Raw genomic sequence first — 25,007 nt, forward strand, 5'->3', positions numbered from 1 at the left:
GGTCAAAGAGTGGGAAGGAACCTGTGGGCATCCTCCGTATAAAACCGTACATCTACAAGGCCCTTCCCTCGTGTGATTCAAAGGGATGACTAAGTTACCGCTAAAGCTGCTGTCCCTCCCCAGCTCAACGGCTCCTCGGGGAGCTACCTGACCTCGGAAGAGAACTCCATGCATCTTTCTCTTACAAGATCTGTGGCTGAGCTGCCCACTTGGAAGGCAGGAAATCCTGCAAAAAGAGGCAGTCGTGGGCTTCCCTGGTGGCACAGTGGCTGAGAGTCCGCCTGTCGATGCAGGGGACACGGGTTCGTGCCCCGGTCCGGGAAGATCCCACATGCCACGGAGCGGCTGGGCGCGTGAGCCAGGGCCGCTGAGCCTGCGCGTCCGGAGCCTGTGCTCCGCAACGGGAGAGGCCACAACAGTGAGAGGCCCGCGTACCGCAAAAAAAAAAAAAAAGAGGCAGTCGTCAGGCCCACTCATTTTCCTAGAACTCCATCCGAGAGGAGCGTACCCCCAGCCACCACCCCTGTGTTACTCGGCAGAGTCATGCTTGGTTAATGGCAGCTATGGAGAGATGCCACCCCTAGCCCCACTCCCAGACACAGGACACAGCGGGAACAAATTCCATGATCGCCCTTCAGTTAAAAGGAAACACTGAAGAACCAAGGAGGAGCCTTTCCAGGTCAAGTCCGCACTGGTAAGGAGTTTTGGTTGCACGCAAAAGAAAGCAAATGCAGAGTAACTTCAGCAAGCCAGAAAAAAGGCAATCGCTGGGATACCGCCGGGTCTTGAGAACAGATTAGGACCGGCGCTCGGGCTGTGGTTTCGTCTCTCCTCTAGGTCCTCTCTCTGCGTCCATCTTGCTCTTCTTCCTTCTCACTGCAGGCCACGCTTCTCTGCTTTCCAGACCATGTGGTAGAAAGTGACCACCTATAACCCCTGTGTTTGTATGTTCCCAGTCCAAACACCCAAGGAAGGGACTACTCTCTTTCCTTCCGTATTAATTCCAAATTCCCAGCGGGGAGGACTGTCTTAACTTGAATGACGTGTCCATTTCTGGACCAATCAGCTGTGGACAGGGCCTAGGTTCACGTGCTACAGGAAACCACTACTAAAACCAAGCAGATTGGGGGGGGGCTTCTCCCCAAAAGAGCTACTAGGCGACAACTAAGAGTTCACTACAGATTTCAGTCTTGGGCAGGTGTTGAACACAATGACCTTCTAATTATGATTCTATCATCTTACCAAATCCTGGCCTTGTGCTTCCCTTGCCAGTTGGATAGACTGCCTGCCTCTCTTCTCCCTAATTCCATTATTTTCTTCGAGATTCGATTCAAAACTGACCTTGATCAACGAATGAGCTCTGCCCATCTATCCCCATTCTACTCTGCATCCCGTGCCCTCAGCACTCTTGTATACTACCTTATTAGGAACTTATTAAGACATCGCTGTACAAGTGTTTTCTGTTTCATTGGTGGATGTTATCCCTTTAGACGGCTATAGAAGGACACAGACCTTGTCCCTTTCCTCCTCTGTCACACCAAGCACCTTGTAGACAGTGGAGGAGAAAGAGGAGGACCACGATAGTTAAGAGTTTCTTTCTCCTGTTCTATTAACAGATTTCCTGTTTTCTGTGAGGGGGCTCCCCGTTCCTTGTGGGACTTATGATACTGGTGAAGCACAAAAGTACAGGGTTCCTTGTACGATTTGGAGCCTCTGGTCCGTCATCAAACTCGCTTATCCCCATTTACCTTTTAGGATTCTCCCTCTCCTGCAACATCTATCTGCCCGTCTACCCCCCACGACGGATTTATTTTAGTTGCAACATGGCTCAAATCCGGGACACTACACCATGTAATACAAAGAGAAGCCCCAACTTGTCACGTCCTTTCACGCTTCAGAGAAACACTTACCGAGCCAGGAACTGTTCCGGGAGCCTAGGATCTGCGAACAAACCAAACTAAGACTCATGTTTTCATGGTGCTTATTATATCTGAGTTGGGTCATTACATAACAGACATACAATATGTAATATGCTAGGAGGTGATAACATGCTGTGATAAGGGAAAAAGAGGTCAAGGGGGCTCCGGAGTGCTATTGTCACTGTTTTGTCCTGGTTTTGTTTATTTTTTTGGTTTTGGTAGTACATTGTTGAATTTGATTACCTAATATTTCTTTTTAAATTTTTGCACCTATTTTCATAAGAAAAATGGGGCTTCGGTTTTCCTTTCTTTTCCATTTTTGGTTTGGGAGTGATGATTATACTAGCTTCATAAAATGACCTGGGCAGCTTTTCTTCTTCAAACTTTTTCTCAAACAACTTGTAGAAGAAAGGATTAACTCTTACTTGGGAGTCTGGTAGGGCTCACTTATAATTCCCTCCGGGTCTAGGGTTATTTGGGAGGAAAGGGCTTTGCCAATTACATCAATGTTTATTGATCTATTCAAATTTTCTACTTCTTCCTGCCAATTTTGGCATTTTATATTTTTCTAGGACTTTACTTGTTTTATCTAGGCTTTCAATTTTATTAGCTAATAATTATTTACAACATACTTTTATTGTTTTAAATACCTATGGTGGCTATATTTGTTCCCCCTTCAAAACATTTTGTATTTTGTTAATTTGCAACTCTTTCCTAACCAATCTGACTAGAGTTGTATCTACTTTACTTTTATTTGAACCAGCTTTTGTTTTTGATAATCTTCTCTATTTTTCCCCCCTATTTTGTTGATTCCTGTCCTTGTCTTTATTATTTAATTCTCTTCCAGTTATCTACTACTGCATGACAAACCACTTAACGCCTTACTGGACTGAAACGGGTATTTATTATTGTCTCTTGAAGTTCACTGAGCATTGCACTGTGATGCTTTGTTTTCTTCTGACATGGTGACTGGTTCTTCTGGCACACTGTCTGAAGAGTAAGCATCCCAAGAGACCCAAATAAACGCTGTAAGGTTTCTTAAGACCTAGCCTCAGAAGTTTTAAAATGTCACTTCTGCCTCATGCTACTGGTGAAACAAATCACCAGGGCAAGCCCAGGTTCAAGGGCAAGGGAACTGGACTTCATCTTTTTTATTTTTGGCCGTGCCATGTGGCTTGCAGGATCTTAGTTCCCCAACCAGGGCTCGAACCCACACCCTCTGCAGTGTAAGCGCAGAGTCCTAACCACCGGACCGCCAGGGAATTCCCTGGACTTCATCTCTTAATGTGAGAAGCAGCATTTGACCATACGCAAGGGAAGAATAGGTGGTAGCCACCTTGTAAACAACATTATACTATCCTTGATGCTTTGGATATTTTCTGTTGCTTTTTCTTTTGATTTATTGAGTTAAATATTTGGCTTTTGTTGAATTGTACTTGTTTCTGAGTAACTATATTTAAAATTATGAATTTCACTCTAAGAGTTAGCATAGATGTTTTTCACAAATACTGATATATATGGTATTTTCATTATCATACATGAAAAATTTTCTTAATCTCTGCACTGGCAATTCTGGCAACCCTGTCCAGCAGGGGTGGTAACAAAATACTCTTCGCTGTTGGACCACACTACTCCACCGCCCCTCTCCCTTCCTCCAGACTCATACTGACTAACACAACGGGTAAACTTAAATAGGTATTGAATGATTTTAAAATAAGCACAAGTTGCTTTTTTCAAAAATGTAAAATAAAATCTTTCAATAACAAAAACAGGAAAGAAGAGGAAGCGTTAGATAGGCAAGGTGTGCCAAGATCTCATGTTTGCCTTCTTTAGGGAGAGGATAGACTGTAATGAGGAATTAAAAGGGGACTACAATTACAGTGTGAAAATTTTAATGTGATGTAATATATACTACTTATGTTTGCTGATTTGGTTTAATGTGTTTTGCTGATCATTTATTCTGTTAACCTAGCTTTCAATAAATGGGCTTGTATTTGACTTGTTTTTTCTTCCTCTTATAATGATCACAGCCTGTCTTCCTATTGTCCTTCAGCATCCAGTCATGGAGGAACCTAAAAAATGTTGCAGTGCAGGTACACATTATTATGTTGCTAGGGACTTTGTTCCTTGTGACCTAATGATCAGAGAGCCAGGCCCTAACGAAGAACAGTGGCATCTTCCCGCGTTGAATCTTTTTTTTTTTTTTTTTTTTTTTTTTTTGCGGTACGCGGGCCTCTCACTGTTGTGGCCTCTTCTGTTGCGGAGCACAGGCTCCGGACGCACAGGCTCAGCAGCCATGGCTCACGGGCCCAGCCGCTCCGCGGCATGCGGGATCTTCCTGGACCGGGGAACGAACCCGTGTCCCCTGCATCGGCAGGGGGACTCTCAACCACTGCGCCACCAGGGAAGCCCCCGCGATGAACCTTGCTGTCATCTTACACATGGCTTCCTAGCTCAGTTTTGTGGAGGGCTGCCTGGGCTTCATTGCCTTCCAGTCTCTTACACATGGGTCAGATCCTTGAAAAGACATCTATGTTTGGATGAAAAATTACTTTCTTTTTATTTTTGAGGGAGGGAAGGTGCATGATTCAAGTTATGATTTTGCACCTAAGGACAGTTCTAACTTTAAGAAAACCCAGTATCCCCAAAATCCAAACCTTTAAAACAAGCTAACCAGGTAGCAGTTACAAAGATGCCTCTACTTACAAAAGGCTTCACGAGAGTTTTCTTTTAAATAGCCATATACTCCCTTACACTCTCCTCATTGTGTTTCAGAAAGCAACTTACAAATTTCAGGAGTCTACTTCATAAAGGCGATTTTTAAAAAATCACCTGTAATCCCAGAGTTAACACTGTCACCATTCTGCTTTCATTCCCCGCAGTTTTAAAAGACACCTTATGCATACATGATGCATATTATTATGCTATACCTGTCATGGTCTATATGGTGTGTTATTACAAGCTGTATTTTACCCCCTCGGTTTACGCGGTGCAGGTGTGGCCATCGGAGTTCCCGCCTCGCGCGCGGAGGTGTGTCCGCTGCAGCAGCTGCTGTTTATCCTTCGGCCCGAGCCAGCTGCTGGGTTACAGCCGGCTCCAGAGACTCGCCCTTCTTTCTTCTCGCTGCTCCACCTCCCTAAACTTCCAGTTTCCACCGCAGAGAGTCTCTTAGGCATCTAGCTGGCTCCAGCCCTCCCACCTTCGGTTTGAAGAAGAAAAACCCCGAAAAGCCGCAGTCACGTCTCCGGGAGGAAAGCGGCAGCTCCTCCTGCCTGAACCAGGCGACTGAGTGCCCCCGGCCGCGCGGGGCGGCGCGCGCTCCCACGTGGGCGCGGCCTCCTTCCGCCCCGCGCCTCGCCCTCCGCGGACGCGCCGCGGCGGAGACGCGCCCGCGCCCCTCAGCGGAGACGCGCCGGGGGAAGCGCGCGGCCGCGAGCGCGGGCGCCATTTTGGACTCGGTGTCTGGCCCGCAGCGCAGGGGACCTACATGGTGGCTGCGGCTCGCTGAAGGCGTCTCTCGCGCGGCGACGAGAGAACCTGGGAGAAGGACGCGGACGGCGCGGGACTGAGAAGGGCGGCTTCTCCCTGGGCAGCCAGAGCCGCAAAGGCGGAGCCGCGTTGGCGCCCGCCCCGGGACCAGCGCCTCGGATGCGGGTGGAGCACGGGGCGCCGCGGCGGCGGGAGCGCAAGGCGCGGGGCCTCATGTGAGAGCCGCGAGCCAAGCCGCTCCCGGAGCCCGGGGTGGAGTGTGGGGGAAGCCGCCCCCGGCAGCAGGTAACGGCTGAGGGCCCCAGCCCCAGGGCGTAGGCGGGGCCGGGGAGGGTCGCCGACGTGGGCGGGCGGCGGGGCTGGCCGGGGTACGCGGGGCCCCGGGTGCACGCGCGCCGCTCCTAGGGAGCGCGGGGCGGGACGCGGTGCGGCGCGGCGTCCGGACAGCGGAACCTGCTCCGGGGCATTTCCCCGCAGAGCCTGCTTCAAAATATGTCAACAAGGCGTGGTGCGTGCGCGGCGGCGGCCTGCAGCCTCCCCGCGACACCGCCGAGCCTGTCGCCCGGCTTTGTTAACCCTCGGCGGGGGCTGGTGACCGACACCGTTGAGGTTGCGCTCTGTCCGGCTCTTCCCGGTGTCGGCTAAGGCCGTGCTTGTAGCTTGAGAACTGAGGGGCATTAAGATGTCAAAACAGACTGCCCGGGGTAGGGCGCAGCAGAAATGTCAGGGAAAGCCAATCCGTGGAGGTGGCGCGGGAGGAGGGGACGCCCGGGCCGCGCGTAGCCACGTGGAAAAGTTGGTCAACTTGTGATGAGCAGCTTCACGCCTGCTTTGAGCAAGAGCACCGCTTTCAGGTGGGGTTGCGTACAGGGATCAGGAAAACAGTCTGTTAAATGATTGGCCTGTATCTCCAAGCTAAGAGATGAGCTATTTTGTTGCCGATCATGTTCAATCGAACAGCCCAGATCTTTTTTTTTTTTTTTTTTGCGGTACGCTGGCCTCTCACTGTTGTGGCCTCTCCCGTTGCGCAGCACGGGCTCCGGACACTCAGGCTCAGCGGCCATGGCTCACGGGCCCAGCCACTCTGCGGTATGTGGGATCCTCCCGGACCGGGGCACGAACCCGTGTCCCCTGCATCGGCAGGCGGACTGTCAACCACTGTGCCACCAGGGAAGCCCGGTCTAGATCTTTTAGAGTCGTCTTCCTTCTACTCCTGAAATCTTTATAAAAACGCCACCAACTTCTAGTATCTACAAATGATCGCTCCACCACACTCTCTTATACCATCTAGTCCTGAGTTAAGCTCTTTGCGCTGTTTTAGTCTTGTGTTCCAGCCAAAGAATGCATATTAATTGTGATATTAGTCAAAGAAGAACATAAATGGAAAGGAAATGTGTTGCCCAAAACAGGCTTTTTAGAGTTAACTACACATGGGCTTTTAAAATTACTACCAGTGCAATGAACTAAAAATACAACGAGGGGCACACGGCTGAGTGTTTTCCTCTGCTACTCTTCATCTGATGAGCAAGTGGACCGCTCCTTTCAGAGTGTATGGAAATGTGAAGAGTAAATTGCGTAACTCCCTGTGCTGCTCAACGAGGCTGGAGTCTTTCCTCATTAGTTTGCTTTTTGGTGCTTCGTAGCGGTATAAGTCCCTCACCAGATGCTTTTAGTGGCCTAAGTTGCATCGATTATTTGGGGCCTGGAAAAGTTACAGTTTGAACTGAACTGCCGGAGGCATGACGAGGCCTAGTTCGTGTGCTCTACAAGATCTAAGAGATGTTGATCATCCAGCTTCTCTGCACTCCTGTTCAAGTGTGAGAGGTATCTTCACTTTGACTAAAAGATAATCCATTGAAGTAAATTCTTTGCAGACTGGCGGATGCTCACAATTGTTTAACTTTCTGTATAACAGAGCTTCATGTGTAAATAGATTTAATAAAATACTTTTGAAAGCAATGTAAATTTTTGCATGAATAAATGAGATCATCGTGGAAAAAAATTAGACATTAAAATTTTTTCTTAGGCGCCTACTATGAGCTCACATTTTTTATGCATACATGAGGATAATACAGAGACATTTATATTGGCATTTGGTCTTACATTTTTTCTATTGCTTAATATACTGTAATTCTGACATATTACAGTCATATATGATAATTTACAGACTACTTCAGCTAGTCATAGACTAGTGTTTAAAATATATTTGGCGATCATATAGTGTTATATATCTAGACCAAGAGATACTTTTCCCTCCATGTTGCATACTTCTTTTTAATATGTCAACTTTTCTCCCCTCAACTTGGAAAGGTATTGAAATATACTTTATTTAAAACAAGGCTGCAACAGACAAAAGAAGGTATTTGTTAGGATCAGCAAAGATAATTGTGTAAAAAAGGCTGTCATTTTATTTTTGTTTATATGTCCATATACTTTAAAGTAAAATGAATCATTCTGTCTTTTTTTTTTTTGCGGTATGCGGGCCTCTCACTGTTGTGATCTCTCCCATTGCGGAGCACAGGCTCCGGACGCGCAGGCTCAGCGGCCATGGCTCACGGGCCCAGCCGCTTCGCGGCATGTGGGATCCTCCGGGACCGGGGCACGAACCCGTGTCCCCTGCATCGGCAGGGGGACTCTCAACCACTGCGCCACCAGGGAAGCCCGAATCATTCTGTCTTTAAGTTGAATAGTTCTGGTTTTAGAAGACTTTTCTCCAGAAATAGATCAGCATTCTATAATAAGTAGAAATTATAAAGATAACTTCATTATTTTTTGAATCTCTGTTTCTCAAAATTCTGAGTAGTTTTAGGTAGTCAGAAGAGAAATTATAAGCCCTGAGTAGCAAACTCTTTGTTCTTTGACCCAGATTTTATATGCTAAAACTAAAGTAAGCCTTCAGGATAAGTTAAAGCAGAAAAATGGGTCATAATGACAGTGTTATCTCAACCTCTAGTGAGAATTATTCCTAGGAGAGACTTTTTTTTAATATTAAAGATGACATTGTAGATTATACTGCCTTTCCTCTAAACACGTTTTAAAAATGTATTCTTAGATTTAGATGTAAGTTTTAGTCTTCTATAAAACTACCCTCTTGCTATCACCTCTGTCATTCTGTTTTCTCCCTTCCTCTCCCCCTGCACAATATTATATACATCATTTAATTTACGTAACTTAGAGTTGGAAGTAGGAGTAATGAGGAATAGGTGGTTTGCTGCACATGTACTAAGACCTCCTGGGCTGAGTTTAATGGCATGAAAGCCAGGGTCCTCTGCCATTTTCCTCCAGCCCCTAATCCTCCTTCACAATTTTAGCTAGCTACTAGAGAGAGAGTCTGCAGAGACATATTTGGTTAAGAGCCGTGCTTGTGTACGTGTGTCCCATACAGGAGTCAGAATTCTTACATACTGAGGTGCCAGAAGAAGGGAGCTAGAGCTACAAGCCATCCTTTGTGAAAAAGTTGTGACTCTAAATCCAAACCATACCCTGCCAGAACTCTCTAGAGACAAAAGTATTGCAGGCTCTAAACTAAATAGGGATACCAGTGAGTGGTCTGCAGTTATCCCCATTTAGTTAGAGCCTGCAGTATTTATTTTTCCAAATAAATCAAAACAAGACCTTTTATCTGATTACAGTTTAATTCACTGACATGAAAAGAAACGTGTAAAATATAGGGAAGCATACCGGCAAAAAAAAAAAAAAAATCACCTGTAATCCCACCACTGTTATTGTCCCACTATTATTATATAATCCCACTATTATAGTTACTATATTAATGTGGTAATCTACTTCCAGTGTATGTTTCTCATACATAAGCTTGCGTTCTTATTCTCTCTCATACACACTTCATTTTAAAACAAATCTAGGATCATTCTTTGCCTTCTGGTTGGTAACCTCTGTTTCTTCTTGTGTTGCACTTTAATGTCCTTAACACTAGACTGCTTTCCTATACCTGAGTTCAGCAATCATCGATATCTCCTTTCAAAAGCCCTAATAACTGTTTAATTCCTAACAAGAACCCTGTGTATTTCTGTTATTCCCATTTCACAAACTGAAGCACAGGCAAGTCAAGTAATTTGTTCAAGGCCACATAACCAGTGAGAGTCAAAGCCAGGAATTAAACCAGGGAGCTTGATTCCGGAACCTGTTCTCGTTAACCGTACTACTATTTTACACAACAACAACAAAACTACTTTCAAAAAATCAAATGGAATGAAGGTTGTACAAACATATAGAATAAACACTTAACTCTCATTCAGAAATACAACTTGGATAAAACATTGCAGCAGCAAGCGATGTGTTGGAAGAAGCAGCCACATTCCAGACCAAATACGCACAGTGGGGATGAGTTTGCTCATTTTAAGCAGAGGTTGGGTCTGGCAGTAACACATATCACAGGCTACCCAGTGTGGCGAGATCTGTTGATTACTTAATTCAGGTCTTCTCTGGAGGTTCCTGGGACTCTGCCATGAATTCAGGAATTCAAATATAGTAGGTATCCTTAGATGACTTTTAAGAAATCTTGAGAAAGTGTCACTGTAGGTTCTCTTTTGTATTCCTTCTAGTTGACTGCAACTTTTGAAATATACATTCTTGGTTTAGCTTCAAAATTATGATCAACTTCTCCCCCAAGGTAGTACAGTACAAATGTTTAAAAGCACCTACCAAAGACAAGTTTGTAAAATGACAGTTGGTCTCCGCTGGCGTTTTTCATTATATTTTGTTTTGACATTCTTCTCCTTGAATTACTGATCCAGTTCTTCCTGCATGTTTCTGTTGGTATTTGTATACACATCTCAGTGACAGAAGAATGAATTTTGGATTTATTTCTATTGAAAAGTATAAAAAAATGATGCATTTTTTCTGAATAGGATGAAACGAGGAGGAGGAGGAGATAGTGACTATAACTCATCAGAAGAAGGTACTGCAGAGAAATCCAAGAAACTGAGGACTACAACTGAGCATTCTCAGACTTGTGATTGGGGTAATCTCCTTCAGGACATTATTCTCCAAGTGTTTAAGTATTTGCCTCTTCTTGACCGGGCTCATGCTTCACAAGTTTGCCGCAACTGGAACCAGGTATTTCACATGCCTGACTTGTGGAGATGTTTTGAATTTGAACTGAATCAGCCAGCTACATCTTATTTGAAAGCAACACATCCAGAGCTGATCAAACAGATTATTAAAAGACATTCAAACCATCTACAATATGTCAGCTTCAAGGTAATACTTTAAATCCTTCTTTTAAAAATAAAGCATATTTAGTGGCTTTTGTGTCCTAAACCAATACATCTTCTCATGTCTTTAAACGGTTGCCTTTTTAGGGAAAGTGCTGAAAGATTTAGAGTAATCGTGTACCTTAGAGGCTATCACAAATAACTATATTGATCTAAATTATTCCATTTTATTATAAATTTTACTAATTTCTTAAAAGAGTAGAAGCAACCATTAAATAAACATAATCATATACCAAAGCTGTCACATTGAATTATGGTGAACAAATTTGAACCAAAAGAAATAATACAGTAAAATAAATAAAAGATGTGGAAATTTTCACTAAAACTTAATTGTTATTTTTATTTAATAGGACTGAGTTTTGCTTATTGATGGCTTTGTGATATGGAGGCTTTAAAGAAAAAAGAGATACAGAAACTCTATGTAAAAGGTTTGGATGAACATATTTTAGAGAGAAATAGAAAAAGGTACATGGAAGAATGCCAGAGAGAACTGTTCGTTTCTTTTCATTGCCAGCAGGGACATACTGGAAATGAGGCAGTGATGAGATAAATGAAGAGGGGTGGCTTTTTGAGGTGTCCAGAATAGTTTAAGGAATCATAGTGGTTTGTATGAGTACAGAGGCTTGTAGCGTTTTGTTTGGGGGTTCAATAATGAAATGTGGGTATGTTCACTAAATCCTTAATACACCTGATAATTATTGTTGAAAAGTAACACATGAATACCTGATTTGCCATATACAGCTGTTGTTAAACAGGTTACGTTAAACCCATATATAGCAATGGTTCTTAACCCAGAGATCCTTGCCAAAACTAGTCTTGTCTGCTTCCAAGACTGTCATTCCTTTTAAGATGGGGATTACCTGTTTATTCTCCCATATGTGTCACAAGAGGAGAGAGACCTGGTGTTGGGAATGGTTGGGTGTATTATGGCTGGCTTTCCAGAAAAATGCACAAAGGCACTTAGGCCACCAACTGTAGGATTGCTAGATTTAGCAAATAAAAATAGGGGATACCTAGTTAAATTTGAATTTCAGATAATCAATGGATAGTTTTTAGTGTAAGTATCCCTGGCATTATTTGGGACATACTTAATACTTATTTAATTGGATGTCCTGGATGTTATGTTGCAACCCTAACTGAGGGCAAGGGTGGGAGAATAGTGGGAGGATAGAACAAACAAAAATCCGGGAACTCCTTATGTGTTGTCCCTCTCTGCCTGCCCATGGGGAAACCTGAAGAGCCTTCCCCTCGGTTTCAGTCATCTTTGAGTTGTCTAAAAGTGTTCTTATGGTAAATGCTATAAAAAGATGGGTATAATACATTAATCTCCTAGGTCTAAAGACCAGTTCCATCCAATGGATTGGCTGGGTCAGTGTTAACCTGTGACACAATTCAGCTGTATCCAACATGTGTAACCTTCACAAAACCATTTGTCCTATAAGTTTAAACATTTTTATTAGGGATTGTTTATTTTTCTGAGGAAATTTCTGATTTGTAGAAAGAGCCACATCCCAGGATTCTTCTGAGCTCTCCTGATAATATTTGTGTTTAATTCATCACTGACCATAGGCCAGAGTCTTATAGTCAGAGTTATTAGTGTAGAACAGTGGTTCTCAGATTTTATGTGCATCAGAAATGCCTGGAGTGCTTACTAAGACAAAGATTGCTGGGTTCCAGTGCTCCGTTACTGATTCGGATAATCTGGATTGGGCGTGAGAATGTGCATTTCTAACAAGTCCCCAGCTGATGCTGCTGGTCCAGAAGCACAGCAGTTCTCAAAAGAACCGCTGGTGTAGAGAAACTTAGCCAAAGGGTGGGATTGAAAATAGTTCTGAAACTGTGTAATGTAAATTGGTATATCAGTTTTACAACGAGCTCTTCAGGACATTTTTGGGTTAAGGTAATGTACGTCAATCTGGAAATTAAAGGAATATTACTTTTAACTACTCTAAGATGCTTTTTAGCCCAGGGAACAGCTTCCTTTTTAATAGAAGAGCTCCTTCTTATATCCTTGAGGAGTTTTTTGGCCATATTTCCCTTCCCCCAGGAAATGTCTATGCAAAAGAGTGCATGGGAGCAGCCACTTCTCATTTGGTTCAGATTTTCATGCTTGACTAGTTGGACACCCTTATTTTACTTCACATTCATCTTTCAATTAATAACATTAATGGTAAATCCCAGGTTGTGATTCACTGGAACCTTCTGAGTAAATACTCATTCAGTTTGTTTTGAAGCATTTGTACTGTAGCCGCTGTACTTACATGTGTGATCTGATCCACTGCCAAATATATAATTATTTTTCAAAGATTGTAAGTTCATATTTCCATTAGGTTATATAGTCCGTTTGCAATAAATCAACTTAAAAGCCAGGTCTTTTTAACATTAAATAGATACCTTATCATAGTGAAAGTTAAGTCTTGACAGTTGCCCTTACAGTCTTTCAGGGAGATTCAGAGAAGGTTGACATTGTATGTGAGGGTAGATGATTGAAAGGATAAATATTAATTCTTTAAATTATAATGCAATAAACTAATAACTATTTCTTGCTTTTGTAAAGTTAAAATATGCACGGAGAAATGTGACCATATTCATGTGTAAAGGACGTTTTCTTTTCCTAGGTGGACAGCAGCAAAGAATCAGCTGAAGCAGCTTGTGATATATTATCACAGCTTGTGAATTGCTCTTTAAAGACACTTGGACTTATTTCAACTGCTCGGCCAAGCTTTATGGATTTACCAAAGGTATCTGCTGGTTTTGTTTTATTAGCTTTTACTGAGAAATCCAGTGAAACCCTACCCATTTCTTGTACTGATAATGAGAATGTAAGAAAAGTGGTATGTAAAATGGAAAACCAGTTACTATTTAGAATGTTAAGTATTATGATTTTTTTCTAGAGCACTTTTCCGTTTTTTTAAACTTTGTGTTTCTTTATGGGTAATATTAAAGAGTGAGTGAATTTGCAGAGGATTCTATAGGAAGCACTGAAAGAGACTAAGTAAAACTGAGAAATAAACGTATTAGAAAAAAAGAGACATACAGATGCTCCCTTTTGGACTTTCAGAGCAGATTGGTGAGATTATAATCAAAGAGAAGTAGACAGTGCCAGTATTAAGAGCAGTTAGAGCTCGCTTAGAAAATCTTCTGGTAAGTGTGTAAAGATTTGTTCTTGAGCAGAGTTAGTATAAGTACAGCTTAGATTAATTTACAGACTTAAAACTTTTTTTTGGTGAAATATACATTTATATAAATTTTGTATTCATATATATGTTCTAACATGATCCTGCGTGTAATTCGACATAGTCTCTTTCTCTAATAACTATTCTCTTAAAATAGAAAAATAAGAAGTGTGCATTTTTAGAAAGGCAACTGATAAAATCCCTGTGTATGTCAGCTCATGTTCAGTTAGGTTAGTATCCAGCAGTAATCTGTAAGATTTTATCAGAATATGCCACAAACTAAAATATAGACACCCCTTTAAACACCTAATCGTGTAATTTACTAGGATGATTCAGAAAGAAATATACTTCCTTTTATTGCACTTCACTTTATTGCAGCACTTCACAAATAATGCATTTTTTACAAATTGAAGGTTTGTGGAGTGTCAGGCAAGTCACTTGGCACCATTTTTCCAACAGCATTTGCTCACTTCTTGTCTCTGTGTCACATTTTGGTAATTCTTGGAATATTTCAGACTTTTTCATTATTGTTTTACTTGTTATGGTGATCAGTGATCTTTGACGTTACTATTGCAAAAAGATGACAACTTGCTGAAGCCTCAGGTGATGATTAGCATATTTTAGCAATAAAGTATTTTTTAATGTATATGTATTGTGTTTTTAAATATAATGCTATTGCATACTTAATAGACTACAGTGTAGTGTAAACATTACTTTTATATGAACTGGGAAACTAGAAAACTTGTGTGACTAGCTTTATTGTAACAGTCGCTTTATTGTGGTAGTCTGGAACCAATTCCTGCAGTATCTCCGAGGTACATCTGTATTACTAAATTGAATTTATATTATAACCCAGGTTGTTCAATGGAATATCAGTAACAAATGTATCACCAGTTGATTTCAAAGTCTTAATTGATTTTTTAAAAGGTTCATTAAATATGTACATTTGAGATAAATTGTTTTCCTCATGTGTAACATAAGGGAAATCAGCAAGAGTCTGTTCATGTCAACATTTTAAGGTTCTAAGTATAGGAGTTCAATCACTGTGGTTCTCAAACTTAATATGCATAAGAATCATCTGAGGAACTTCTAAATTTGGGGTATCCTTCCAAATTACCTTTTCCTAAGAGCAGTCCAGGTGGTTCTGATTAAGATGGTTCATGGCCCTCTAAGAAGCACTGAGTTATGTGGTATAGTAGTGCCTTGTTCAAGCTTCATATGGGAAATGAAATATTTTGAATTGATTTTTCTGTGTACATATTATAGTTAAAAAACAAGTACAGTATGTAAAATATACCATAGTAAAATGTATGTTGAACATAATTTCCTTCTTTTTTATTACTCAGGATGATCATTATGCATATCTAGTACTAGTATTATACTTACATGCAGTCGTTTTGGTTTTGGGAACCATGGGTGCATCTGGGACTCTTCCTTCCTTATTAAATGGGCCTAGGATGTTTATGCTGTTTTTCTTTCTTTTCCTATTACGGCTTTCGTAGAATATTGAAAGCCTATATTGCTATATCTTGGAAATCCTGGGCGAACTGAAGAGAACGTGAAAGAACTGTATTTGACTAGAGCTAACTCTGAGGGAAATGGGAAAAAGAAGGCAGTGATGGAGTCATGCATATACTGATACAGATATAGTTGAATTTAATATGGAAATATTAGGAGAAAGATGTTAACATTTAAGTTGTTAAACAGATACTTAATCAAAATTTAAGTAGTTATTTAATCACAGTAGGAAAAAAGTAATTTAGGGAACGTGACCAAGAAGATAATGTTTCATTGTACTTTCTTGGCTACTAGCCTGCCCTCATCCCTCCCTTTCACTGCTGTGGTGAGTCCATTGGTTATGGCTTATTAGCTCTGATCCGGAGTCCCATACTTTGTGCTTTAATTCCTGTTTCCTACAATGGTTAAGAAATGGTTTCCTACAATGGTCTTTAGGTCAGATTCTGTGTCCAACAGAATATCGTATATATATAGATAATTGTAGATAATTTAGCATATTTAAAGGAGGTTTTTTTAAAAAAATATTTATTTATTTGGCTGCTCCAGCCCTTAGCTGCGGCACACAGGATCTTTAGTTGTGGCATGCAAACTCTTAGTTGTGGCATGTGGGATCTAGTTCCCTGACCTGGGATCAAACCTGGGCCCCCTGCATTGGGAGCACAGCGTCTTAGCCACTGGACCACCAGGGAAGTCCCTAAAGGAGTTTTAAGTTTGGAATTTTATTTAGTTATGATTTTTATTATTTTAGAATCAAATTTTGTAAGAGCTTCCATATTCCAAATAAGTCTTTCATAGCTCCTAAGTTGATTGACTGTTGTTTTAATTTTTGATGATTTTGCTAATAGTTATTAACTATTTTAGTGGTCATTACTATCACCAAAAAAGAATGCAGTTCAGTGTTATAATACACTGGAGTAAGATTTCCAGATAAGGTGATGTGAAGTGTCTGAGAGGTATTCTCATTCTGGGTTCCAGAGTTCCTCTTTTTACTTACCAATGACTGTTGTGCTTCAGAGACACCCATCCTGAGGTTTGAAATCTTTTTCCCCCCACGTAAAAAGGTCGTTCTCAAAGATGGTGGGAAGTCACCTCTCTTTTTTACCATATTCCCACAGCAGAGTGAGGGGCTGCTACCCCAAAACAGTTGTGAAATATATTAGGGTTCAGATGAGCTATGTGTGTATTATATGAAAACCCCTCAATTCTCATTTGTAAAAATTGAAACAGTGTTTTAATTTTTTTGTTTTTCAGTCTCACTTTATCTCTGCACTGACGGTTGTGTTTGTAAACTCCAAATCCTTGTCCTCCCTTAAGATAGATGACACCCCAGTAGACGATCCATCCCTCAAAGTACTAGTGGCCAACAACAGTGATACACTCAAGTTGCTAAAAATGAGCAGCTGTCCTCACGTCTCTCCAGCAGGTTTGTGTGGCTTTTGCCAGATAATATTTTAGTAAAATGTATTGATGTGTTTATCAAATTAAGGAGAATCATGATCATTAACCTTGAAGGTGAGTTCATATGATTATTTCCTCTATTGCATAAAAATATTTTTATTGTTATAATACAATAGCATAAATTCTGTAGCATTCCTAGTGTAGACACTTACTTTCAACTTATTTTCTAATCTTTTTATTTGGCAATTTATGTCCAACCTGTGCTAGAAAATGGATAAATTAAAAAAATAAAAGGAAAGGACACTGCAAGGTCAGCCTGAGATGGCCCTTTAGGTAAAGTAGAATTTTCTCTAGTTGTGGTTGAGCTAACAGGGTAGGTTTTGAGTCATAGAAATCTCACAGTTGCTTTTTGTCTCACTATGGGGAGGGAGAGGAGTTGTGCTGAAGTTATCACCTTACATTTTGCAAAATAGTCCTTTTCCTAAGTTGAGTTTTAGAGCCGAGTGCATCAAATGGAGGAGTAGCATTATTAATGCTCTTCCCAGCTTTTCTTGTATAGACTAAGCATTACTGGATTATTCACTTTGAGAGCATTTAAATTCCAAATGGTTTGTATTATAAAGCAGTTATAAACCTACACTTTGTGTTAGTCTGATGCTTCATTCCTGACTCGCCCTCCAACTGTTGACATCTCTCCCAACCATTTGGCTGTGTTACTTTGGAAAACCTGTTTTGATCTCTTTACAGAACACCTCCCACCTTTTTGCCATAACTAAAGCCTGGCCTTCCCCCAAGAAAATGATTCCCTCTTGGATGGAGATTACTTTCTATCCTCCCATGTCTCCCACACGGAGGGTCTGGTGATGGGAATGATGAGGTCTGTTGCAGTGTTTTCCTATCTTTTTCTGCCGCTTCTACATTATCATTGAAGGTGATAATCTCAATAAAATAGAAGTTAAGAAGATCGGGCATTGGCAGCTCCTTATGTGAACGTGATCACGTTTTACTGTCTACCGTATATAGGTTCCTATGAGAGTACGGTCCATACTTCATAGTGTACAAAGATCTTTATATCCTGACCCCCACCTCTCTCTTAAATCTTGTCTGCTTTTTACTCACGTGTAGCTTTTATTTGAGCCCTATGTAACAACAGTTCTTTGTATGTGTGTGTGGCCAGTACACTGTACCTTGGAGAATGCCTCTATAAAAAAATTTGTTTTTACTTCTTCACCTGGCTAACTCCAGTCCAGCCTTCAAAATTTAGTTCAGCTGTTCCAGTTTCTTCCTCCTCCCCTCTGGTTTAGAAGCCCCACTTGCTGTTTCCATAGCACTCTCAACATAGCTTGTAGCACTTACCACACTGTACGAGAAGCTTTGGGTCTCTGGTTTCTCTGTGAAACTGAGCTCATTATTCTCTTTATCCTGGTACATCTCATGCTCGTTTATTTTTATTAAATATACATATCAATGCTCATAATACAGTATAAGCTTGCTTGGTCTTACTGAGCTTTAATGGCATTTGGATTAGTTGTTGGGAAGGGAAGAGAAAGAGCACCTGTAATACGTTTTAATTTAAGAGTATAAACACAGGATTTAATTTAAAATCTAACACTTGTGTATTTTTTTTCTATCCATAGTTTGTATATTTAGATAGTTTCTTTCTCTAAGTTGTAATTAAGGGCAATTTTCTACGCCTTTTTCTTCACTGAACAGTTTTTCAGTTCAATTTTTATCAAAAAATTTTTCCCATTTCATATAGTCCTTATAATTGTCTATTACTGGACCTCTAAGCACCATTTGACACTAGTGACTTGATTTTCCTCCTTCCTCTCTGATTGTTCCAACTGTGTTTCCTTTGCTAGTTTCTCTTTTCATTCCTTAAATTTTGGTGTTTCATTGTGTTCTGTTCTGGGCCCTTTTTTATTCTGTAAACTCTGGGCTGTGTCATCTTCATCAATGGCTTCAGTTATATTTTATATGTTAACACCTCCTACTTTTAGTGTTTCTGGAACTCCAGAGCTATGTGTTGAGTTGCTCATGGCTTAGTGCCTCTAGAATGTCTCACTGGTACGTCAGATTAATGAACTTCCTTTTCCCCCTATTGAAATCTCTTGCTTCTCCCTTTTTACTGTCTCAGTGAATGGTACTGCTTGTTTGGTTGTCAGGGACCGAACAGATATCCTTGATCTCTTCTACCCTTACTTTCTACATCCCTTTAGTCACTGAGGTCTGGTGACTCCATCACTGATACATGCTTTGAATCTCTATGCTATTTAGTGAATGTTTGTATTGTTCTCCTCCACCCCTCACCCACTGCCCCAGTTCACGTGTTGAAGCCCTACTCTCCAGTGTTTGAAAGTGGGTTGGGAGGTATTTAGGTCATAAGGGAGAAATCCTCATAAATGGGATTAGTGCCCTTCTAAGAAGGGATAGGAACGATGATCTGATCTCTGTTTCTGCCATGTGAAGACACAGCAGGAAGCCAGAAAGAGTTCTGGCCCTCACCAGAACCCAACCTTGCTGGCACCCGATCTTGGACTTCCAGCCTCCAGAACTGTGAGAAATAAATGTTTATTGTTTAAGCCACCCAGTCTGTGGTATTCTTTTAAGCAGCTGAAACTAATACACCCTACCTTTCTTCATGTCCACTCTAATCTAGCTCTGTAATCTTTCTGAGTACCCTCTTAACTGATTTCCTAACTTGCAGCCTTGCTCTTCTCTAATTTGATTTCCATGGTATAGCCAGAGTAATCTTTCTAACATATAAATCTGATTTTTTTCCCTCCAGTTTCCTTCAAAACTTCTCACTATACTTTAGGTAAGATCCAAACTCCTTACTGAGGCTGACAAGGTCCCATATGATCTAGTCCTTGCCTGTCTATTGGATTTCGGCCTTTAAGATATTCTTTTACTTACATACTGTATGTTGAGCTCCCTTCATTTCTTACACTGCTTGTGTTTTCGTCCATGTCTGAGTATTCGCAAAGAAATGCTATTCTCTTTGCTTCTTTACTCGCCTTTTGCCCTAGCTTGATCCTTCTGAATTCTGTAGGTTTGTGTTAGTTCTGTAAATTCTTCCCTGATTTCCTTGCTGTGACTCCCAGAGCATTCTTGTTTAATTATCTGCTGGCTTCTGTTAGGATAAGGATGTCTTGTTTCTGTTGACTCTTTACCATCCTAGCACCAGTTGTTAACATATAAGACACTCATTGATTATCAGCCGAACTAATGAACATTTAGCTACTTAGTTTTCTGTCTTGTTGATAGGCCAACATTTCCCTCATAGTTCTTTTACAGTTGATCACTTAACTTGTTTCTACTATTTGCTGTGATTTAAAAAATGAACTATTTTAGCATATAGTTTGCTTCTGTTAATTTCTTCTTTTGGACAAGTTATTAAGAAGTGGAAGAGCTAGGTCAAAGGGTTTAGATTTTTTTAATGCTTCTTGCTGTGTTTTTTTCCAACATGAGTTGTATGAGTTTATACACCACCACCAATGGATTTCTGTACCAGTTTTGTAACAGCTTTATTGAGATACAATTCATATGTCATACAGTTTACAGTGTATTGACTTTTAGTGTATTGACAGAGTAGTGCATCCATCACTACAGTGAATTTTAGAACACTTTTACTATCCCCAAAAGGTCCCATGTACCTCTTATTTGTCACTCCCCAAAACCCTCATTCCAACCGCCCTATGCAATCACTAATCTACTTTCTGTCTCTGTAGATGTACCTATTTTGGACATTTCATGTAAATGCAACCATATGTGGTCCTTTGTGACTGGCTTCTTACACTTAATGTGATGTTTTCAAGGTTCATCCATGTTGTAGCGTTATCAGTATTTCTTCTTATTGCCAAATAATATTCCATTTATGGATAATACCACATTTTTCTGTTGATCAGTTGATGGATATTTGGGTTGTTTCTACCTTTTGACTATTATGAATAATGCTATGAAAATGTATATGCAAATTTTTGTGTGGACACTTTAATTTCTCTTGGGTGTATAACAAGAATTAGAATTGCTGAATCATATAGTAACTCTGTTTAACCGTTTGAGGAACTGCTAGACTGTTTTCCAAAGCAGCTGCATCATTTTACGTTTCCACTAGCAGTGTTCGAGGGCTCCAACTTTTTCACATCCTCATCAACACTTATTTGTCTTTTTGATTATAGCCATCCTAGTGAATGTAAACTGGTATCTTGTTGTGGTTTTGATGTGTATTTTCTTGATGACTCAAATGTCTTTTCATGTGCTTATTGATCACTTATATATCTTCCTTGGAGAGATGTCTATTCAGATCCTTTGCCTATGTTTTAATTAGGTTACTTGTCTTTGTATTATTGAGTTGTAATAGTTTACCAGTTTTATCTTTGTCACTATTTCGTGTTAAGTATTTAAGCACTTGTAACTGTGTGTTTTCTATTGCTGCATAACCAACAGCTACAAATTTAGCAGCTTTAACCATCACCCATTTATTGGCATCCCAGTTCTGTAGGTCAGAGCTAGAGGCATGGCTCAGCAGGGCTCCTCTGTTTAGCTAGAGAAGCTCTGAATCTGACTTCCTCTTCTGCAACCAGCCAGAGAAAACTGTGTGTATAGGGCTCATGTGATTAGATTAGGATCGCCTGGCTAATCTTACTTTAAAGCTAACTGTGCTGTCTATAGCATAACAAAAATCATGGGAGTGATCATCCTATCACATTCACAGGTTCTGGATGTTAGGGCATGGAATCTTGAGGACAACTTTTAGAATTATGCCTGCCACAACTGTTTTAGTAGTTATTAAATGATACCTCAAGGTTTCTTTTATTTGCGTCTTTGGTTACCATTTCCCATGTGTTTATTTTCTTTTTATATCAGGCTTTATGAGATTGCGAAGAACAGAGATGTGTCCAGGTTACCTTGGATGATCAGGGTTTATTTCAAAGTATATCCATACCTTGTGGAGAACAGAAGTTTTGCAGTGGCTGAATAGTGAAGCACAGATGTCTTTTACTCCCTCTTCTGGTGACTCTCTTATACTGGTGATGCAGTTTATCACGTCATTGATTCTGTTGCCTATATTCTCCTCCCACAGCTGTATAAAGCTTTGGCTTATTGGTGACCTCCGTCTTGTTACTTCTTAGGCAGTAGGTGAACACGTGCACTTAAGAGTCACTCAGTCTCTGTTTGAATTCCAGCTTTGCTATCTTTAGCTAGCTGACTCAACTTCAAACTAAAAAAGACACTTATTTTTCTAGATTTTTTTTGAGTATTTGTGGGATAACATATCTAGAACCTAACATATCATATTGTACAATAAATAGTAGATAATCTGTTTTCTGTTTTGTTGTTCCTATCCTCGTTTCTAAACGCAGAAAAGAAATGGTTTGAGCGGGTCATTTATCAAGTAGTATCAGGGTGTGTCCCTTTGGGGCAGAGTTCTTACACTAGACCACTTCAGAGATCAGATACTGACCTTTGGTAAAACCTGCTCCTACGCTAGGGGTTTTGGGCAGTTTTGAAGCATAGTGCCCGAAGTATAAGGAACCATATAAGGAATTGCTTTCTGAGAATGTCAGAGCTTTAAAAAAGTCATAATGTATATTTCCATTGATGTGAATCGAGCAGTTATCTTTTGATTCATCTATCTAGTTGATATCTCGGTATTTTTTTCTTAGAAATTTGACAGGCTTGTTACATTATTATTAGCAGTTAAACTCTTTGCTCATTTGATGGAAGTCTTTTTTTTTCTAATTTTTCAAATGTCTTATTTAGTTATATAAATCACATTTTATCTGGTTTTACCTTATTTTTTCATTAAGATTAGATTTTGAATTTCAAAAAAATGTCTTTTAGCCTCTGTCACAATGATTATGTGATTTTTCTTGCTTAACCTATAAACTTAGTGTTAGTCATCAGTTTTTTAAAAAATATGACACTGCATTACTGGGATAAGTCTTCTTTAGTCATGGTATATTTTTAATGATAGTGAATAATTTATGATTTTTCTGAGTTGGTAAGTGAGCTTCATTTCTTTTAAGGTATCAGATTTAGAATTGGTCTCATTTTCTTACGGACAGAATTGGTAATAGATTTTTAAATGTGTGTGACTTCCTGCTGGTTCAGTCAGTACAACTAGATTTTAAATTGTATAGCTCTGTGGTAATGAAACGTAAAATTTTATTGTAGGCCATGTACTTGATCAAATTCTTGGAGATGGTGGACTTGTAGAAAACTTTATAAATAACTGGGTCTTCTTTCTTCCAAGGTGTCCTTTGTGTGGCGGATCGGTGTCATGGCTTACGTGAACTGGCCCTGAATTACCACTTGCTAAGCGATGAGTTGCTGCTTGCTCTATCTTCTGAAAAACACGTTCGATTAGAACATTTGCGCATTGACGTGGTCAGTGAGAATCCTGGACAGACACACTTCCATGCTATTCAGAAGAGCAGCTGGGATGCTTTCATCAGACATTCACCCAAAGTGAACTTAGTAATGTATTTTTTTTTATATGAAGAGGAATTTGATCCGTTCTTTCGGTATGAAATACCTGCCACCCATCTTTACTTTGGGAGATCAGTAAGCAAAGATGTGCTTGGCCGTGTGGGAATGACATGTCCTAGACTAGTTGAGCTAGTAGTGTGTGCTAATGGATTACGGCCACTTGATGAAGAGTTAATTCGCATTGCAGAACGTTGCAAAAATCTGTCGGCTATTGGACTAGGGGAATGCGAAGTCTCATGCAGTGCCTTTGTTGAGTTTGTGAAGATGTGTGGTGGCCGCCTGTCTCAATTATCCATTATGGAAGAAGTATTAATTCCTGACCAAAAGTATAGTTTGGAGCAGATTCACTGGGAAGTGTCTAAGCATCTTGGTAGAGTGTGGTTTCCAGACATGATGCCCACTTGGTAAAGACCAGATGACATAGGGCATGATGAATAATAGCACCTTAATTTTAAGCATATTATATTATAATAAAAGTTTATTTCCTGTAGGTCTGATATAATTCTACTATTTTGTGGCACAGAAATTTGATATCTTCATTGAGTATATAAGGATTGTTTTTTGGAAGACTCATGGACCAGTTTTGGTCAGAAAAGTTCATGTACTTCTTTAGCCTAATAGCAGTTAAATCTCAAAAAATTAAAAAAGTGATTCAGATCTGAAAGTAATAAAGATTAAGCATTTTACAGTCTGAAGGAAACAAAACATATATATTGTAATATCTAATAAGTGAGTACTGATAGGTTTTCCAAAATGTTATGTTCTCTACGCATTTTTAAAAAATGTAAACTTGACATTTTAGGGTCTTCAGTTATACATACACCTGTTATAAGGTGTTTAATATAGCTCAGGAAAGTGAGCATTTTGTGAGAAAAATGTAGGATATATTGTATCTAACGAAAAAGTTTGGTTCAATGTTCTAAAATGTTACAGAGCAGTTTAAAGAAGTATATACAGTTAATTGGAACACTTCGAAAAACAGATAAATGTCACACAGTGGTTATTGTAGAAAGATAATAAATAGAGCCAAGATTAAATTAAAAGAAAATGAGTGGAATAAAAGGGAGGCAGTGTTTAGCTTTGTATGAACTTTTAGGATTGCTCTATAATCTGCTAAACTATATAAATTCTTTTCTGTGATACATTACTATGTATGTGGCACTTGGGGCATCATATGTAAAGTAAGGAATGCTTTTACTAGTTCTTCTTGGGTTTATCTTTGTTTAAACTAGTTTTGAAGTATTACACAATAATTTAAATGAGAAGTTTTATCTATTTTAAAAAGCCAAATTGAAATAATTAAAGGTAGAACTTTAAAATGTTTATAAATTGTTTCCATGAAAGAATATTAGTCTCCAGTGAATTTTAGTGATGGCTTCTTTTTACATTTTGGAATTATATAGTTATGTAAGTAGAATTTTCAAAAATCATAAAAGCACCAATGTACAGTTCAGCATAAACGGTAAATTTAAAAGAGCATATATTTAAGTTAATAATCATATTTTTGAGTAAATATTGCTCAGTGGACTGGAAAATTTTAATAGAAAAATGTCTGCAGTTTTGTGATAGTTAATTTGGTTAAACTGATATTTTATATTATTTGTTAGGCAGCATTTTTATTACTTTCATATGAATAAAGGTAATCCATACATTGTAGAAACTGTAAAAATATTAAGTTTGGGGCTATATTTAGTTTTTTTTAGATATTATATAAACTTGATTCTGAGCACTAGTGCTAGTAGATATTACCCTCCTAAGGGAAATTAGAAGTGATTTAC

At 39.8% G+C, this 25,007-nt stretch overlaps 1 protein-coding gene across 2 annotated transcripts; it reads left to right on the forward strand.

Annotated features, from left to right (window-relative positions):
• Positions 1-5,676: 5,676 nt before the first annotated feature.
• FBXL3 (F-box and leucine rich repeat protein 3) lies at positions 5,677-23,667 on the forward strand (the record flags this gene model as incomplete). Of its 2 annotated transcripts, XM_079721671.1 has the most annotated exons (5): positions 5,677-5,693; positions 10,277-10,628; positions 13,261-13,383; positions 16,588-16,759; positions 22,994-23,667. In XM_079721671.1, the coding sequence occupies 4 exons, from the start codon at positions 10,278-10,280 to the stop codon at positions 23,635-23,637; spliced, it is 1,290 nt and encodes a 429-aa protein (XP_079577797.1). In that variant the 3' UTR covers positions 23,638-23,667. The 2 variants fall into 2 exon arrangements, with proteins under 2 accessions (XP_079577797.1, XP_079577796.1); XM_079721670.1 differs by lacking the exon at positions 5,677-5,693 and having other exon boundaries at positions 10,278-10,484.
• Between the last annotated feature and the right edge of the window lie 1,340 nt (positions 23,668-25,007).

The sequence above is a fragment of the Hyperoodon ampullatus genome (assembly GCF_949752795.1).
Source record: "Hyperoodon ampullatus genome assembly, chromosome: 16".
NCBI classification, from domain to species: Eukaryota; Metazoa; Chordata; class Mammalia; order Artiodactyla; family Ziphiidae; genus Hyperoodon; species Hyperoodon ampullatus.